The sequence below is a fragment of the Falco biarmicus genome, chromosome 5 (genome assembly GCF_023638135.1).
Source record: "Falco biarmicus isolate bFalBia1 chromosome 5, bFalBia1.pri, whole genome shotgun sequence".
NCBI classification, from domain to species: Eukaryota; Metazoa; Chordata; class Aves; order Falconiformes; family Falconidae; genus Falco; species Falco biarmicus.
The window spans coordinates 83,216,061-83,231,028 of NC_079292.1; the positions used below are offsets into that span (position 1 = coordinate 83,216,061).

At 37.4% G+C, this 14,968-nt stretch overlaps 1 protein-coding gene across 5 annotated transcripts in view; it reads left to right on the top strand.

The window, feature by feature from the left end:
* The window catches only part of RAD51AP1 (RAD51 associated protein 1), an 8,150-nt gene extending 5,021 nt beyond the window's left edge, over positions 1–3,129 (top strand). For 2 of the 5 annotated variants that reach the window (XM_056340113.1, XM_056340116.1), the window contains exons 7-10: positions 692–847; positions 1,387–1,533; positions 2,076–2,261; positions 2,435–2,570. In XM_056340113.1, the coding sequence (XP_056196088.1) occupies positions 692–847; positions 1,387–1,533; positions 2,076–2,212 (440 nt within the window). In that variant the 3' untranslated portion in view covers positions 2,213–2,261; positions 2,435–2,570. Of the gene's footprint in view, positions 1–691; positions 848–1,386; positions 1,540–2,075; positions 2,262–2,434 lie in introns of all 5 variants that reach the window. The other 3 variants (XM_056340115.1, XM_056340117.1, XM_056340114.1) reach the window with 2 other exon arrangements.
* The last annotated feature ends 11,839 nt before the right edge of the window (positions 3,130–14,968 follow it).

Consider the following 14,968-nt stretch of genomic DNA (forward strand, 5'->3'; position numbering starts at 1 on the left):
CCACTCTCAGAAGACCATGCTACATATGATTGGAGGTCAGTCTAGCATCATACTCTTGCTTCTGGTAGCAGCCTAGTATTGTATACCTGCAGAATATGATAGACTCTCTATCAGTTCCCCAATGGTTAACATGCATGCATCCGTTCTTTTATTCCTTACTGCAAGGTTTATTGGAAAGTGTTTTTGGAATTGTCAGTGAAATAATTTTTCAGGGGAATAATCCAGATATTTCTGTTGATAGAGAACTATTTTTAAGATTTGCTAATGTCTGGGGTTTTTTAATAATAAATCTATAAAATATTTCTTACAGCTGAAATTAGATGTAGTGTTTTTTTCACTTTAAGTAGTTATGACTAAGAATATGTAAAAATCAGAAGCCCTGCCAAAAAAAATTAACTTTTTCATCTTGCACACGTGGAATATTGACAATTCTGCTGTTAAAGTCATTATTGTATGCAGTTTGTACCAGGGTGTTCCATTATTATAGTACAGAACAAGAATTCTTTAAATACAAAATATTTTATAGAAGCTATTTCTTTCTTAGTTCAGCATACAAATATGTGCAAATTTGTTCTACTGTGTCCTTCAGATATCCTGGTTTTTTATGTCTAGAATGTGATTAGAAGGCCCTGCAGTGTAATAGTAAATTGTATTTCCTGTACAACGGTGACATCCCTTTTCCTTGCTGTAGGTGTGGAGTCAGAAGAAGATTCAGATTATAGTGGAGGTGATGATGAAGACTTTGCTCTGGAAAAGAAGAAAGCCAAAGGGAATAAAAAGAAAGCAAGAGAGAAGATGCTAGCTGCAAGAGAGAAGAAAACTCCCAAATCGAAGATTAATACTACAGGTAAGTTTGTACTATGAATTTGAAATAGACTTCTTTGTAACAAAAGTCCCTTTTATTTTCACTGAAGGAATAGACAGATTTGACTGGCAGACTGAATGTGCAGGATTATGATGAAAGCGCCTATATAAAGGGAGGAGAGTAGGAAAACAATCCTGAAAGAAAAAACTCTTCATAGTAAGCTAACAGTCCTTACAATAAGAACAGACAATAGTGAATAGGAAGTTCATTTCTTTTTATATAACTATAGCTTTTAAGAAAAGGTTAAATAACAATGAGTGATCTGAGATTTTTTTTTTTAAAAAAATTATAATCTCATACTCTCCTCTTGCAGTTCCACTTTTCAAAGCAGAATTGATATTCCAGAGTGTAACGGCACTGACTGTATTAATGTATAGTTAAACATATGACAATCTAGTAACAGTCATTATTTCACTCAGTGCAGAGAGTTTGTGCTGTACAGTGATCTATCATTTTATGCAGTGTGATGCTTTCTCTGCTCAAGAGTATCTTTCTAAGGTTGCTTTTATTTTCCAACTAAGTATCACCTGTAGTTTCTCCTTCACACGTAACGGAACAAAAATCTGAGCCGACGCAAAAGGTGGTGTGCAGTTTGTCAGAACCAATTGGGAGGCCTCTACATACATCAAGTCCTGTAACAGACAAGAAGCCTAGATGGATACCTCCAGGTACCTGTAAGATTGTAACTATAAACAGATACATTAGTTGACTTAAGCTTTTAGCAGTCTCTCCTAAAAGCAAACAAGTAAACAAACAAATAAACAGTATTTCAGAAAAGTGGCTGCCCTTTTACAATGAAAGGTATTATTTTGACCTTAGATTTAAAAAAAAAAAAAAAAAGAGAGAGAAGAAGAAAGAAAAGCTATCTCTGGCTTCTTTTCCTCTTACAGCATTATTCTTAACTTCTTTATGTGGGGAGGTTAATACAATATTTTTCCAGAGTGTGGATCAATCTTAATCAAGAGATTGTTTTGTGATCATTTCTCTCAATAAGAGCTTGCTTTATCTCTGGTATATGCTGCATTATTACCTATTTTAACAAATAATATTAGAAATATGTTGGAGTGTTTTAACTGCTCTAGTAAAGGAAATGCTTAGAAGCTTTCTTAAGGTGTTTGAGCATGCTGCTGATGACTCCTGCCTCTTACGTTGCTTTTCCTTCATATTTACTCTTCTTTTCTGGATGTGTTTGTTTCTGTTTGGGTCCAAGATTTCTCTCAAGCCTTCTTTTCCCACGTGGAATTGTGTTGTGTGATTCTCTGTGGAGCACTTGGAAATGCACAGTACACTGGGAACAGTTTTTATGTGCTTGTCCAGCGTTGCTGCAGTGTGTTGCTGGTTAATTAAAACTGTGCACCGCACCTGCTGCATTGGCTCCCAAATAGATTGATTCCCAGTAAGTGTGGTGATTTTCATGTGCTTCTATGGTGTGGTGTTCAGACCTTTTTGCAATATCTTTAGAATACCTTTTTTGTTCTGCTGTGAAAACTATGAAAAAACAACAGTCATGTGAATTATTTTTTCCTTCTAAACTTCTTACACCTTTTTTTGTTTTAAAATTATTTTCAGCTGCATCAGGAAGCAGTAATAACTCTATGAAATACGTCTCTGTTAAGTCACCTGCTCAGTGTCTTAGACTTGGCCTCTCCAGACTAGCAAGAGTCAAACCATTGCATCCCAGTGCTGCCAGCAGTTAAATGGTTAGTGACAAGGTGCCACATGAAGGAAAAGATTTGGGGAAGTGTTTTCCTTATAAATAGAGGGTGGCAACAAAAGCTTCATGGCATCATTCATTTTGGAGGACTGTCATTTATGAATGTGTCTAATAATGTAATGAGTTTTTATTCTGCAAAATGCTAGGCATCCTTAAGTGCTAATGAATAATATTATTTAATCAAGGTGATATCTGGGTCACCACCTTTTTGATATGGTTTTCTGATAATTTTAGCTCTCTGGTATATAAACTCTTGGCATTAAAATAGTTTAGACAGCACTATGACAGTTATAGAATTCGATACCAGAAATGAATTCTTAACAGAGGTAAAAGTCACAGTTTAAAAAGTATTTCTTGGAAGAGTGGTCACTATCCGCGCCCCCCCCCCCCCCCCCCCCCTTCTTGGAAAGTTTGTCACCACTCTCAAAACCTGTTAATGTTTGCATATCTTGTATGTGGATTTTAATGAATTTTTATGTATTATAGTTAAAAAATTTTTTAGAATGTTTATTTTTTAAAAAAACTAAAATAAAATATATAATTAATCAAATTTATTGACTTTTCACTTGTAAATTTTGGCTACAGTCCAGCAGATATTTTTGCATGTGCATACTTATGCTGGAAGTCAATGGCATTAGTCAGTCTTAGATGGTAAGGATTTTGCTTTGAGCTCCTTGGTCTTCACTGAAGACCAGAAAACTGTGCATAGTTAGGGATTTTGTAAAGTGTTGAAGTGGTATGTTACTGAGACTGAGCTTTCAAACTTATTAGTCCACAATGTAAGTAATTTCCGGTCTAAGCATATTGACTATGTCAGATGACCCAGCAGATGCGTTTTTCCTTGTCTTGCTTAAGGGAACTGGTCATGACTGAGTGCATTGCGTTAACAAAGGAATATTTAGCCTTAGTCAGAGTAATTACACAGACAAAAGCATGGTGTGGCCTAAAATAAAACTATGGTATAACAAATTACTTTGTGACAGTGTAGTACTTAGATTATTAAAACAAGATACTAATAAATACGTATTTATTAAAACAATATGCATTTGCCTTATGGAAAGATATGAGAAGAAATCTATGGATGAAAATCTATTTTCCAGAAACAAGGAAACATGGGCATTGTGGTATATAATCTCGCATCACCCACATTTGGGATTCCTGGCATGGAATCACATAGCCCAGAGTGAAGTGTGATCCAGTAAGCTGGGCTGAGCTCACTGAGGGGAGGGGGGCACGTGCCTGCTGTCTTCTAGTGCTTGTCTGACTTGATCATGAGTTGTCATAGCCTGCTAAAATGACACATCAAAACCCCAGAAGTTTGCAGTAGGTTGCGATCCGATGAGCTTGAAACTGCTTCCAAACAGGATTAAAGCAGGAGTACCCACAGGACAAAAGGTAGGCATCCAAGAATAATGCTTGTGACAACTAGTATGGAGTGTGTATGTTATGCTGTTCCTCTCCTTGATTCCCTTTCTTTGTGCCTACTCATGTAGCCCCTTTCTGAGGAGTAGGGTGGGTAAGTGACTGCAGCAAAACGGGAAGCACAGAGAGCCTTGGGCCCCAGGGTGGTTCAGTGCAGCATCCCAGTCTGCTGGCCCCCAGTTTTGCTTCAGTCCTTTGCTTTCCTGTGAGAGTGGCTGTGCAGAAGAGCAGCTCCCTCAATGTATCACAGTTACCAAGTCTCTTTCTACTGAAATCAAACTGTCATCTTTGCTTTTATATTTTTTCAGGGATAAATATAGATTTCATGTGGTTGCGTGTTTTCTTGCCACAGGAAAATGTACGTAACAATGCAAAGTATTTTCTCGATGCGGTGCTTCAGGAAAGTATTTCTACAGCTGGTAGTTTTAGTAACCCCTTTTCCTCCACTCTCCTTTCATCACACTTTTTTTTTTCCATGAAACATACGTTTGAGATTTGTGTTCCTCTAGTCTTAATCGTGACATCTTTCAAAAATTACATAATTTTCAGTCTGTCACCTGTCCTTGAGCACTTCCGTAAAGTTCAGATGGGTTTCCAGTTCATGAGGATTTTCCAGTATTTCTTTTTTTTTCTTTGAGTGAAAAATTTCACATGGGCAACTAGAAAAAAAAGTCTTTGAAAGGGAAGCAGTAAACGTTCGTGACTGTATGCTTCAAAGCTACTCTGTACCTGACCTGCAGAAAACAGGTCCTGCTCGTAGGTGGAGGTTATTGTTACAAAAGACAACTTCTTTTGTGCCCTAGGTTATTAAAGGACATGGTCAAAAGCAGCTAAATGGAATTTGGGGCTGTAATTGTTATGTAACTCTTTTTTCCCTGTTAATAACAGAGTGGTGGTCTGTGTTATTCCAGCTGTTTTCAACCTTGGAAAATTAACTTTTGCTGAAAGTAACATTTACAGTTCCCTCATTGCTCTAAATTTTAAACAGTGCTGCACAGAATTGGAGAATGTATAATTTCTCCAAGGGTTGCACAATGATATGACATGAAATGTATTTTGGTTTCAATTTGTAAAGCAATCAGAAAGCTGAGGCTGCGCTGGCTCTAAATACAATGCAACTCTTGACCCTGCTGTCTGTCAACCAGCACGCCCAGGTCCCTTTCTGCAGAGCTGTTCTCCATCCTTTCCTCTCCCAATTTATACTTATGCCCAGCAATACTCCATTCCAGGTGCAGAATCTGGCATTTGTTCTTGTTAAATTTCATGCCACTGATGATTGCCCAGTGCTTCAATCTCTTGTGATCCCTTTGCAAGGCCTCTGGTCACATTCACGAGAATGAAAACCAAGCTCTTGGATCCAGCTTCCTCATTTATATTCACTGACTCTTTCTCGCGCTCAAGAGCTCCATTGCATAGTCTACATTCACAGTCCATGGAAAAGTCACATTTATTTTCTGTTGGAGTTTTCTTCACTAATGAGATCTGAAAGTGTGCTAAGAAAATCGGCACTGTATTGACAAAGCATGTATTTGCACTGACTTTGAATTCCTCTGTGGTGTTCAGAGAACATGGTCACAGATGATTATTTCTGTGGTGTTGAAATATCACAGTGGGGTAAAGGGGTTAGGGATTTTGATTTGGAAGAATAAGTACTCTTCCTCAAAACAGATTTTTTTTATCCATTTTATCAATATGATTTTTCTTTATCCTAGTTTTCTAGTACATAGGTACGAAAGTAAATAATTTCATGACATAAACAGCAAACATTAGGAAAAATATAAATTAAAGTAATTGTATACAACAGTAATTGAGGGAGTTGGGGATAGATAAATAATTGGTTATAGTGACTGATGAGTTGTAAATTAGCGGTATAGATAACATAATGTGCGAGTAATCTTTGTGGTAAAAGCTGGTGTTTAGTGTTTGAGATGCTTACTATAAAATATATTTCTACTTACTTGTAAGTTCCTGAAAATATTTTTTAGGCTTTTTTTTTTCTATGCTGAGACTCAGCCTTGCACTGCATTTTAACAAAAGTTATCTAAGAACTTGTAACAGAAACTACCTGTAAAATTTCCTTTCCTGGGGATTGGTTGAAGTAAGTGGGGAAGAGATTCTGAGCAGTTCATATCCCCAGGAGGAGGGGAGGGAGGGTCCGCTAATTGTGTTCTGAGAGTGGTGGACAGTCCCCAGCTTCCTTCAGTGATCTGTTCCGGAACCTGAGTCTAGCAGGGCACACTGTTAAGAAAGCTTTTCGGTGGTGGTAATGCAATGAGATCTTTTGAGGCCTGTAGGCCTGTTACACCCTCCTACATCTGCGGGTATAAGCTGATCTCCTCAGACTTGGTAGAGCTGGAGTCTAGTCAGAGTTTGATGCTGGCACATTGTCATGTTGTTTGAACCTCTCTATGCAGTATAATTTTTCTTCTTCCTCAAAATGTTAATGAAATAATGGATATTCTCTCCATACAGTTTTATCAGTCGTCTTCCTTTGTGTTTCTGGTATCATGTGGGAAGCAGCGTGTGAGAATATAAAAATTTTGCAGCTGAGAAATTCATGCAACTTAACTGACTAGCAATTCTTAATGAGCAATCACTTCTGTTCTTTAGTATTATCTTATAGAATATGGTATGTGCAGAGGGTAAGTGTCAAATCTCTGTGAAAGATGCAAAATCACTAGCTAGCAATAAATATGTAGTCAAATACATGTGCTGCTACATCATCCGTAATCTATACCTTGACAAAGCATTTATTTGATGGCTTAACTGTTTTTTTGCTTGCAGATTGGCTGTTTATTTGCTCTTGATACATTATCAGTAGGTTACCATCACAGGGCAAAGACCACTATTTCAACTTTCATTATTTCTGAAGAAAACCAAATTTGGTTTTAATTTGGAATCTCTTAAGTTTGTGAATAATTCATTATGTGATTCAAAAGATCTGAAAGGTAGCCTTCATCTCCCCAGTCTGTATTGCTTATTCTCAGATACTCTGTTAATGTGAAATTCTGTAACTTTTGAGTAGCTAAATAAAAGATGTGACTTAATGCTTATTCAGAGCCACGGAATTTAATAAGGGAAACAAACATTTTCCCATTGTTTTCATAACAAAAATTCCCAAATGATATTTCCTGGCATGAACTGCTCTTTAATTTTCGACAGAGGGATTTGAGTGTAATTTACACAGATGCACTATCTCTAAACAGATAAATGTAATCTATCACATTTGATCACTTTTGTTGTCTCAACTTTCTTTTACCCAACAGACTAGTAAGGTATCGGTGCAAACCACAAAGATGAAAAACGAGTGTTACCGCTTCCTGTGATCCTCTGTGCGGAAACCTGCTCTTTGCATTTTAAAACACTTTGTCCTGCTACTTAAAAGAATTACTGGTCTGTCTCCACTCACGTGTGGCATCGTTCTCTTGAGAGGAAGCCAAAAAGCTGTGAAAAAACCACCTTATTTGAATCAAGGTTGTTCCTGCTGTGCTGAATCTTTCCATCCTCACACACCCAATATTCACGACAGTTGTGTACATTTTAAACTAAGACTTTGAGCATGCATTGTTCCCATACATTTGGGATATTGAAAATCTGAAATTTCATTTTCTTTTGGTTTTTTTCTCCCACTGTTTATTATTTTAAGTGCTTTTGAATATACATCTAATCTCTAAAACATTAGAGATTAGTTTTCCCTAACTTTGACTGAAAAAGAGCATGAAAGGACTTACAGCTTGAGTAATTGGCGTTGTGTGTAAAAGGCAGAATTTACATATTCCGCAGAGTATTTAAGCTTCTCTTTATTTCTATGCTTAGGCATCTCAATTCCTCTCACCAAATTCTTTTTCATAATTACGACAGTCCTTAGGGCCAAGGCAATCTTATTCATGATGTCATTAAAAATCATAAGACAGATGAACAAAGAAATTATGTGACACATGAAACAATAGAACTGATCAAACATGAAAGAAAGATGATATTCATCTGCTTGGAGATAGGCCATCTTGGAAAGTAGAGCCAAAGATGACAGATGATCTTTCTTTTTTCCCTCTTACTTGGGTATTTAATGGGTTTTTACTTCTAGTAAATGTGTGTAAATCTTGCTTTCATTCTGTTAATGTTGCAGAATTCATTAAACTGAAGGATTCTGAAGAGTTATAATCAGGTAGTTCTTTTAGAAATACCTTGTGAACCCCATCTCAGCAGAAATGTTAGATGGGTGCACATTTCTTAGAATGCAAATGGAAGCTTGTAACAATGTAGGAAATAGACATTAGAGGGCAGTGCATTAAGTTACTGTTCCAGTACAGCAGAGCTGTACGGTTAACATTTTTATTTGCAAAATGGACTTGTATCAAAGAGTTGGATGACATATGTGAGCACCAAAGAATGTAAATAGAAATAATGCACTACAATGAAATTAGTAAAATAAGATAAAAACAGACAGACTATTAGGTGATAGTTGCTAGTGTAGTTAGCTGTTCTTCAGGTCTGGTGTAGATTTTTTGAATGCATGTAGTATTTTTGCAGAAGGCAAAATATGAATGAAAACATTCAGATATCTATACTGTACCTGCATCAGCAGTGACTGGTGCTTCTCTGTTATCAACAACCTAGCATGTGATTATCCAGGGACAATGAGTCTTAGAATGAGATTAGACTCTTTTAATTCCTGTAGACTACAAATTATTGATTTGAGAATGAACTTCTAAATCTTTTCCATATTTGATGTTTATGATTCTTTCAAAACAAAGAATTTATTAAAAAAATCAGTTATAACTTTAGACAATATTACATTATATTACAGTACTAGTGCCCTAAAGAATCTTGCAATCTTAAACACCCAGTATATTGCCGAGCAGTGAAAAAAAATAACCCAAAGGTATTCTAAGTATCTATTTTCCAACTATTTCTTTTGAATCTGAAATAGCTAGAATAGAAAAAAAAATAGAAATTTAATAAGTTTTAACCATCTTACCTTTTATTGAAGTATATCAACAATACAGTTTTCTTTAATGTATTTTCATACATTTAGTGAGTAATAATATTAGTAGGTATTTCCTGGATTATTTCATTGTTATAAGCTTTAATGTATAGTGCTTTTCCAGATGTTTGCTATAATTTTTCTCAAGCATAAGTCGTCAACCCCTACCTGGGTAAAAATCATATTGGTGTAATTTATGAGTATGGTCTAGCTGATTCAGTTTCTCTGTCACTATTTCATACGAACAAAGTTACCTATTGGTCAGAAAGTATAAGAATAGGCAGATCTATTGTATTCTCCAGCATAGCTACATCGGGGAAAGGGATGCATTCAGCACAGCCAAAGGTAAGAGAACTGCATAGACCTCAGAAGTTGGAGGCACAGGTTTAACTTACCAGTAATTCCGAATGCCATAGTGCTTCCCTGTATTGAAATTAGGTAGCAGTTGGCAGTTACTGTCCAGATCCAGATGGTATGTAGTCATTCATTCTCTCTGCTCCTTACTAAGGCCGGTTGCAATTATGCACTTGTGCTTGAAGCAGTGCCGGGAAATCTGTCTTCCTGTGTCAGAGGCCCAAGGCCCCTACAATGGCAGGGTGAACCGTATCTTAGCTTGGCTTGCTCCTTTCCCCTTGCTCATTTGATTGCTCTCTCAGGACAGCCTGTTCTGTCTGTCAGTAGGATGTTCAGAAGAGCACTGCAGCTGGCTCCCACCCTCCTTTGCAGCCTGGCGCCTCGTGTTGGTGCGTTGCACATCCCAGCTTCCTCTGTGACACAGCCAACATATTCTGGACCACCTTCTACCATTGTTGCCCAAAGTTTGTCCAAAATTTTCAAAGATGTGTTAATCTGTCTCCTTGATGGCTGAAGACCTAGAGGTGTACTGGTCAGGGGAACTGCTGACTGTGTGTTCCCTGTATGAAAACAAAAAGTGATAGTAATAATGCAAGATTTTCCAATAATCCTTTCTTCCAAAACTGGTATTTTTTTCTAACTCAGGGCTGCACAAATAATAGAAAAAATAAAGTTGTCACTCTACACAATCATTTATATATTTTAACCTGTGCTAAAGCGAGCCGTGTTTTGCCACATTTCAGCATGTCTTGGATTATTATAAAGGGGATTGGAAGGCTTGTGTTTTGCTGGAAGACCATGAGCAGTGTGATGATCCATATACAATATGGGGAAAGTAGTCTTTTTTTTTTTTTTTTTTCCTTCTAAATGTTAATGACAGTGAGGGAATGTGTCACTGTGAGACTCGTGGAGGTAGCACTAGAGTAAGAATGAGATAAAAATTCAAAAGCGTATCTTTTTTGTATTAAATGTTTGTTCCAATCAAATTTGACGTAAGTACAACTTCCACGTATCAATAGTTTCACAGGTGTCTGAAACAGACTGCAGAATAGCTGCCTTGCTCTTACGTGGATTCAAGTAATCACAGTACTCCTGATGTTGTCAATTCAGTCTCAATAATAAGTCATTAAATGTGGAATTAGTAGCTGATTTCACGATACTGTAATTTCTTTTGGGTGCTACTTGTGTTTTTTATTTTTGCTGGATTGGTCCTGATTACTTACTCAAATTTTGATGATGCTGATTCTTGTCAAGAAAAAAAAATCTGCTTGAGTGTTGACAATTATTCTTTTAATTATTGTCAATATTTTGGCATAGATTTTGATCTGTTATTTTGGTGCTACCAGGGAAAATCAGTTATCCAAAGAACTGACTGCTGGAAGTGTTAATGCTTGTGTGGACCTTCCCACGCTTTATGGAATATGAAAAGAACACAACATAAGATACTAGAAGCTAAACAAGTTCGTGTTATATATAATGTGCTGTATGGTCATTTGAAAATTAATTAAGAATGAAGATTGTTAACAGTGCTTCAACTAGTGTTTCACAGCTCTGCAGAGCAGGGACACTTGCTTTTACTTTCTTCCAAACTGAGTAGAGAGATAGCACTTCAATATTTAATAAAAGTCCATTTAAAAATAATAAAGTGGTCAGAGTTTTTAGGTTGACACAGAATTAATTCATGGCTAAGAATTATTCACAAGCTACAAGACAGTATCTGTTTTTCTCTTTTCCACCTGACATTTATCTTTCTGACCTGGTATGGCTGCCTTTGAGAACATGAGCTTTTATGAACTATTATTAATTGTTCTACTTTTAAAAATCCCAGCGAAAGAGGCCACAGCTTGCTGAGATATTTCTGTGCTCCCAGTTTAAAAGTCAGGCAGCAATGGGAGCATCAAAGCACCACAGATGCTACCAGCAGGGTCGTTCCATTGGCACGGTGAGGCAGCACAAGCTGACCACCGCTGCTGAAAGAGGCACTCGAACACCTCCCTGACCTCCATCACTTGTCCTTAACTGCAGGGAACATTTCTGCCACTGTATGGTTAATTGGAGAACGACCGATGCAGGTTGAAACTAAGCTGAGTTTGCTGGTTTAATTTTAACCTGGGTTATTTTTTGGATCTAATTTATTGTAGGACTTAATGAACATCGGTGCTGGCGTAAAGAAGGGGACAGCTGAGGATTAAGAATAAATAGCAAAGGGAGTCGCAGACTTCCCCCAGCCTGTGCCCAGCCCCCTTTTAGCAACAGTGCTGGTTTAAAATGCTCGTGAAACTACAGTGCTCCTCTCTGTCTCAGCATGCGTGAAAAGACATCTTGGACATCTCCTTCTTGTTCTCAGTCTGGACCTTTCCAGACTGCTGTTATTAGTTCTAAGTCTTAGTTTTATCTATGAAAGAGTAACCTTTTTTGAAATGTGTGTTATTTAAACCCATGGTGGAGGAAGAGCAGACAACAGCAATGTTGGATATATGCAGTTTCTTCTATATTTGGCATTTTATCTGTGATAAGATGTCCCAGTAGGAATATATGTGGTATGTGAGGGATACCTGCCAATTACCTACATTTTATCCTCTCAGAATATGACAGTGAATTTTATCTAACCTAATTCAGGAAATTCACTCGTAAAAATAGCAACATGATTTAGGCCACCAGGTCCAGAACTTTGAAGTTTGCTTCAAAACCAACTGAAAATGTGATCAGCAGTCTTGATTTCAGAAGGCTTTTTGGTCAGGTCTTTTGAGGATAATACACAGTAATAACTAAGATTGTAAATTTTTTCTTTTTTTAAAAAATAAATTATTTTCTGGTGACCTTGGAAAAGCCCAGCAGAATTCACTGAATGGAACAATTCTGCGTTGACCTATGGTGGTTACCCAAGGGAAAACGTAAAGAAAGGCATTGTTGTATGCGCACTGCTTGGCATACAGAGACTTAATTTTACTTGTGATCTTTTGCACTTGGTCACTTTGGTTTTTTAACAAGGTGGATAATTTCTCCTGGCTGCTTTTTAGGGTGGCTGAGCATTTTCTACGTTCTCTTCAATGTAGAATAGTTTGGCTGAGCATTAAATACGTCTGTTTAATCAGGTTATGGCAAGAAGACACAAGGGCTTTCAACACTGAAAACTGCTTTAGTTGCAAATGTAGCAAGATAATAGACCTATCCCAATTTAAGCTGCAGAGTTTCTCACTTCCTGCACTGGTGTCCAAATAGTATTTTTAAAATCCCTTTAAGGACTATTAGTTGAAGACTTACAGGCATTCTTATTTCTCCATTTTCCATTCATAATGATAGTTCATACTTAGTTGTGCTTGGTCATAAGATTCCAAAATTTAAAAAGAGCAATTTTGGTAATCATCTTTCCTTTCCCAGACCCCTATCTCAATCACATAAGCTGGAATGCTCCAAAGGAAATGCTTATTTTTTGAAATCTTTCAAGTGGTTTTTGAAATACAGTAAATATTAGAACCTCATCCATAGAAATTCTACTGAAATGGATTACAGTCACTGCCTCCACTGTACAGTTTGCTTGATTATGTGTTACTCGGGCTTTAACAAATCTTTAAATATTGCTTGTTAAAGGTTATAACTTTTTCAGGAAATCGAAGATAAGATGGAAATCGTAATGGTAAGTTTATAATAATCTGTAACCATTAGCGCTTTAAAATTCTATTTGTCCTTGACCACTTCAGCTTTCATTGAATTTAGTCATATCTTGCATCAAAGGCATTGATAATCTGCAGGACATGATGTATGCTAAAGCTCGTGTCCACATGTATGAAGGCCCAGCAGGTTCATCACAATAATCTTAATAACATCTAGTAGCTCTGTAGTGGTTTTAAGTAGAACTAAATTCCCTTGTAAAAGATGTTCTCTTTGGTTGTGTTCACATGGCTGTGCAGAAGTAACTGTGAAGCCACTGCCAGCCTGCAGGTTTTGGAAAGGCAGGCCAGCTGGTATACTTGAGAGAAAGATCCTTAAATGAACACTTCTGAGCTCGTTTTCCTGCCATGTGGATGGGTCTTAGTGCTCTTGTGCCTTGCCTGGCTATCCCCACCCATTCCATCTGCCCTTCTGACAGATCCCTGCAGCCAGCACTGGGCAGACACGATAGCCCGAACGCTTTTCTAGGAAGGTTGGAGTGTGCCCATAAAGTGAAGGCAGACAAGGTATGTTTACTAAGAGCTGACTGAATTTAGGCTACCTGCAAAGGAACTGTAAATGTGAAGTGGAGAGCTGCCAAAGCTCCTGGGAACATTTAAATCAGCAAGATATAGATACAGCACTGAATAGTTTTGAAACCATCATTTAAAGAAAAAATATGGTCTGGTGGGATATGTTTTCTACCTCATTTATGCAGTTGTATATAGAAAGCCTGATTCTCCTCATCACCTTTGTGCACTATATCTTCATTAGCTCCACTGAGGTTTAACAGTAAGTGTATATTCTCTGCTGAACTGTGTATACTTTAGAACATGAGTGAGCTCGTCTCTGCTGAGATCAGCTCTTGCTTCCCTTTTTTTCATTTGCTTTGATTCATCTTTCTTGCCAAAGAAATTTGGAGGCCGATTTTTCCAGCTGCTCCTGAAAGAGTGGGGAAGTATATTATTAAAGTGATGTGAAGCATTCTGTCCTCTGCGCATCACAGCCAGCCTGTTCCTAAGCAGGAACTGTGCCTCACTCCCAAATTTTCATCTGCATCGTTCCTGAGACATGTTACCCAGCACATACTGCAGTAGGTCCTCTGTACAATCTTCATGCTTTCTCTGCATCTTTCTGTAAGGGGAAAAGTTTTTATGAGCAAATTTTGGTTTTGTTGATGTGATAGGATTTGGTTTTGATTTATTACTGGTTATGACATTTTACCCTCTGTAGTTGAACGTGCAGGGGTATCTTTGACACAGGGTAAGAAAATTAGTGTTATTGTCCAAAGTGTGAGGGAAGACTGGTAACACCAATAAAAAGACAGGTCGGCACAACCTTTGTGTGTATGGTAAGCAGTGATACTGCAATATGACAGTCACAGAACTGTTCAGGTTGAAACACACGGTGGAGATCTTCTACTTCAACCCAAATTATTCTTTGTACCGTAATATGTAACGGTTAAGGAAATAGTTCTCCTTTGAAATCTCCCTAATATTCTGAGTGTTTATAATGCATGTGAAGAGAGTATTATTAAAATATTTTACTCAATTAATAGGAAAGCTCTTTTAATAAATACTTGTATCTCCTGAAATGCCACTGGGACATGATCTTTAAGATGTTCCTTCTCTCAAAAGACAAAGTGAGGCAAAATACATACTTAAAATATTTTATTTAAATTAACGGTAGCAATGCACATGTGCCAGGTACGGACATTTGGCACATCTGTCTTCAATACAGTGAGATTAATGTATTAAAATTCAGCAGGTGTACTGAGATTGTGTCAGTACCTGGATCGAGCAGACTGCAAGCACTCGCCTTTGAAATACATAAAATCATAGAATGGTTTAGGTTGGAAGAGACCTTAAAGATCATCTAGTTCCAACACCCCTGTGACTTTCATACTTCAGACTAACTGTGTGCTGAAATCTCTTACTGAAGCAGTGCCTCAGGCTGCTAATTAACTCATGTCTTCCCC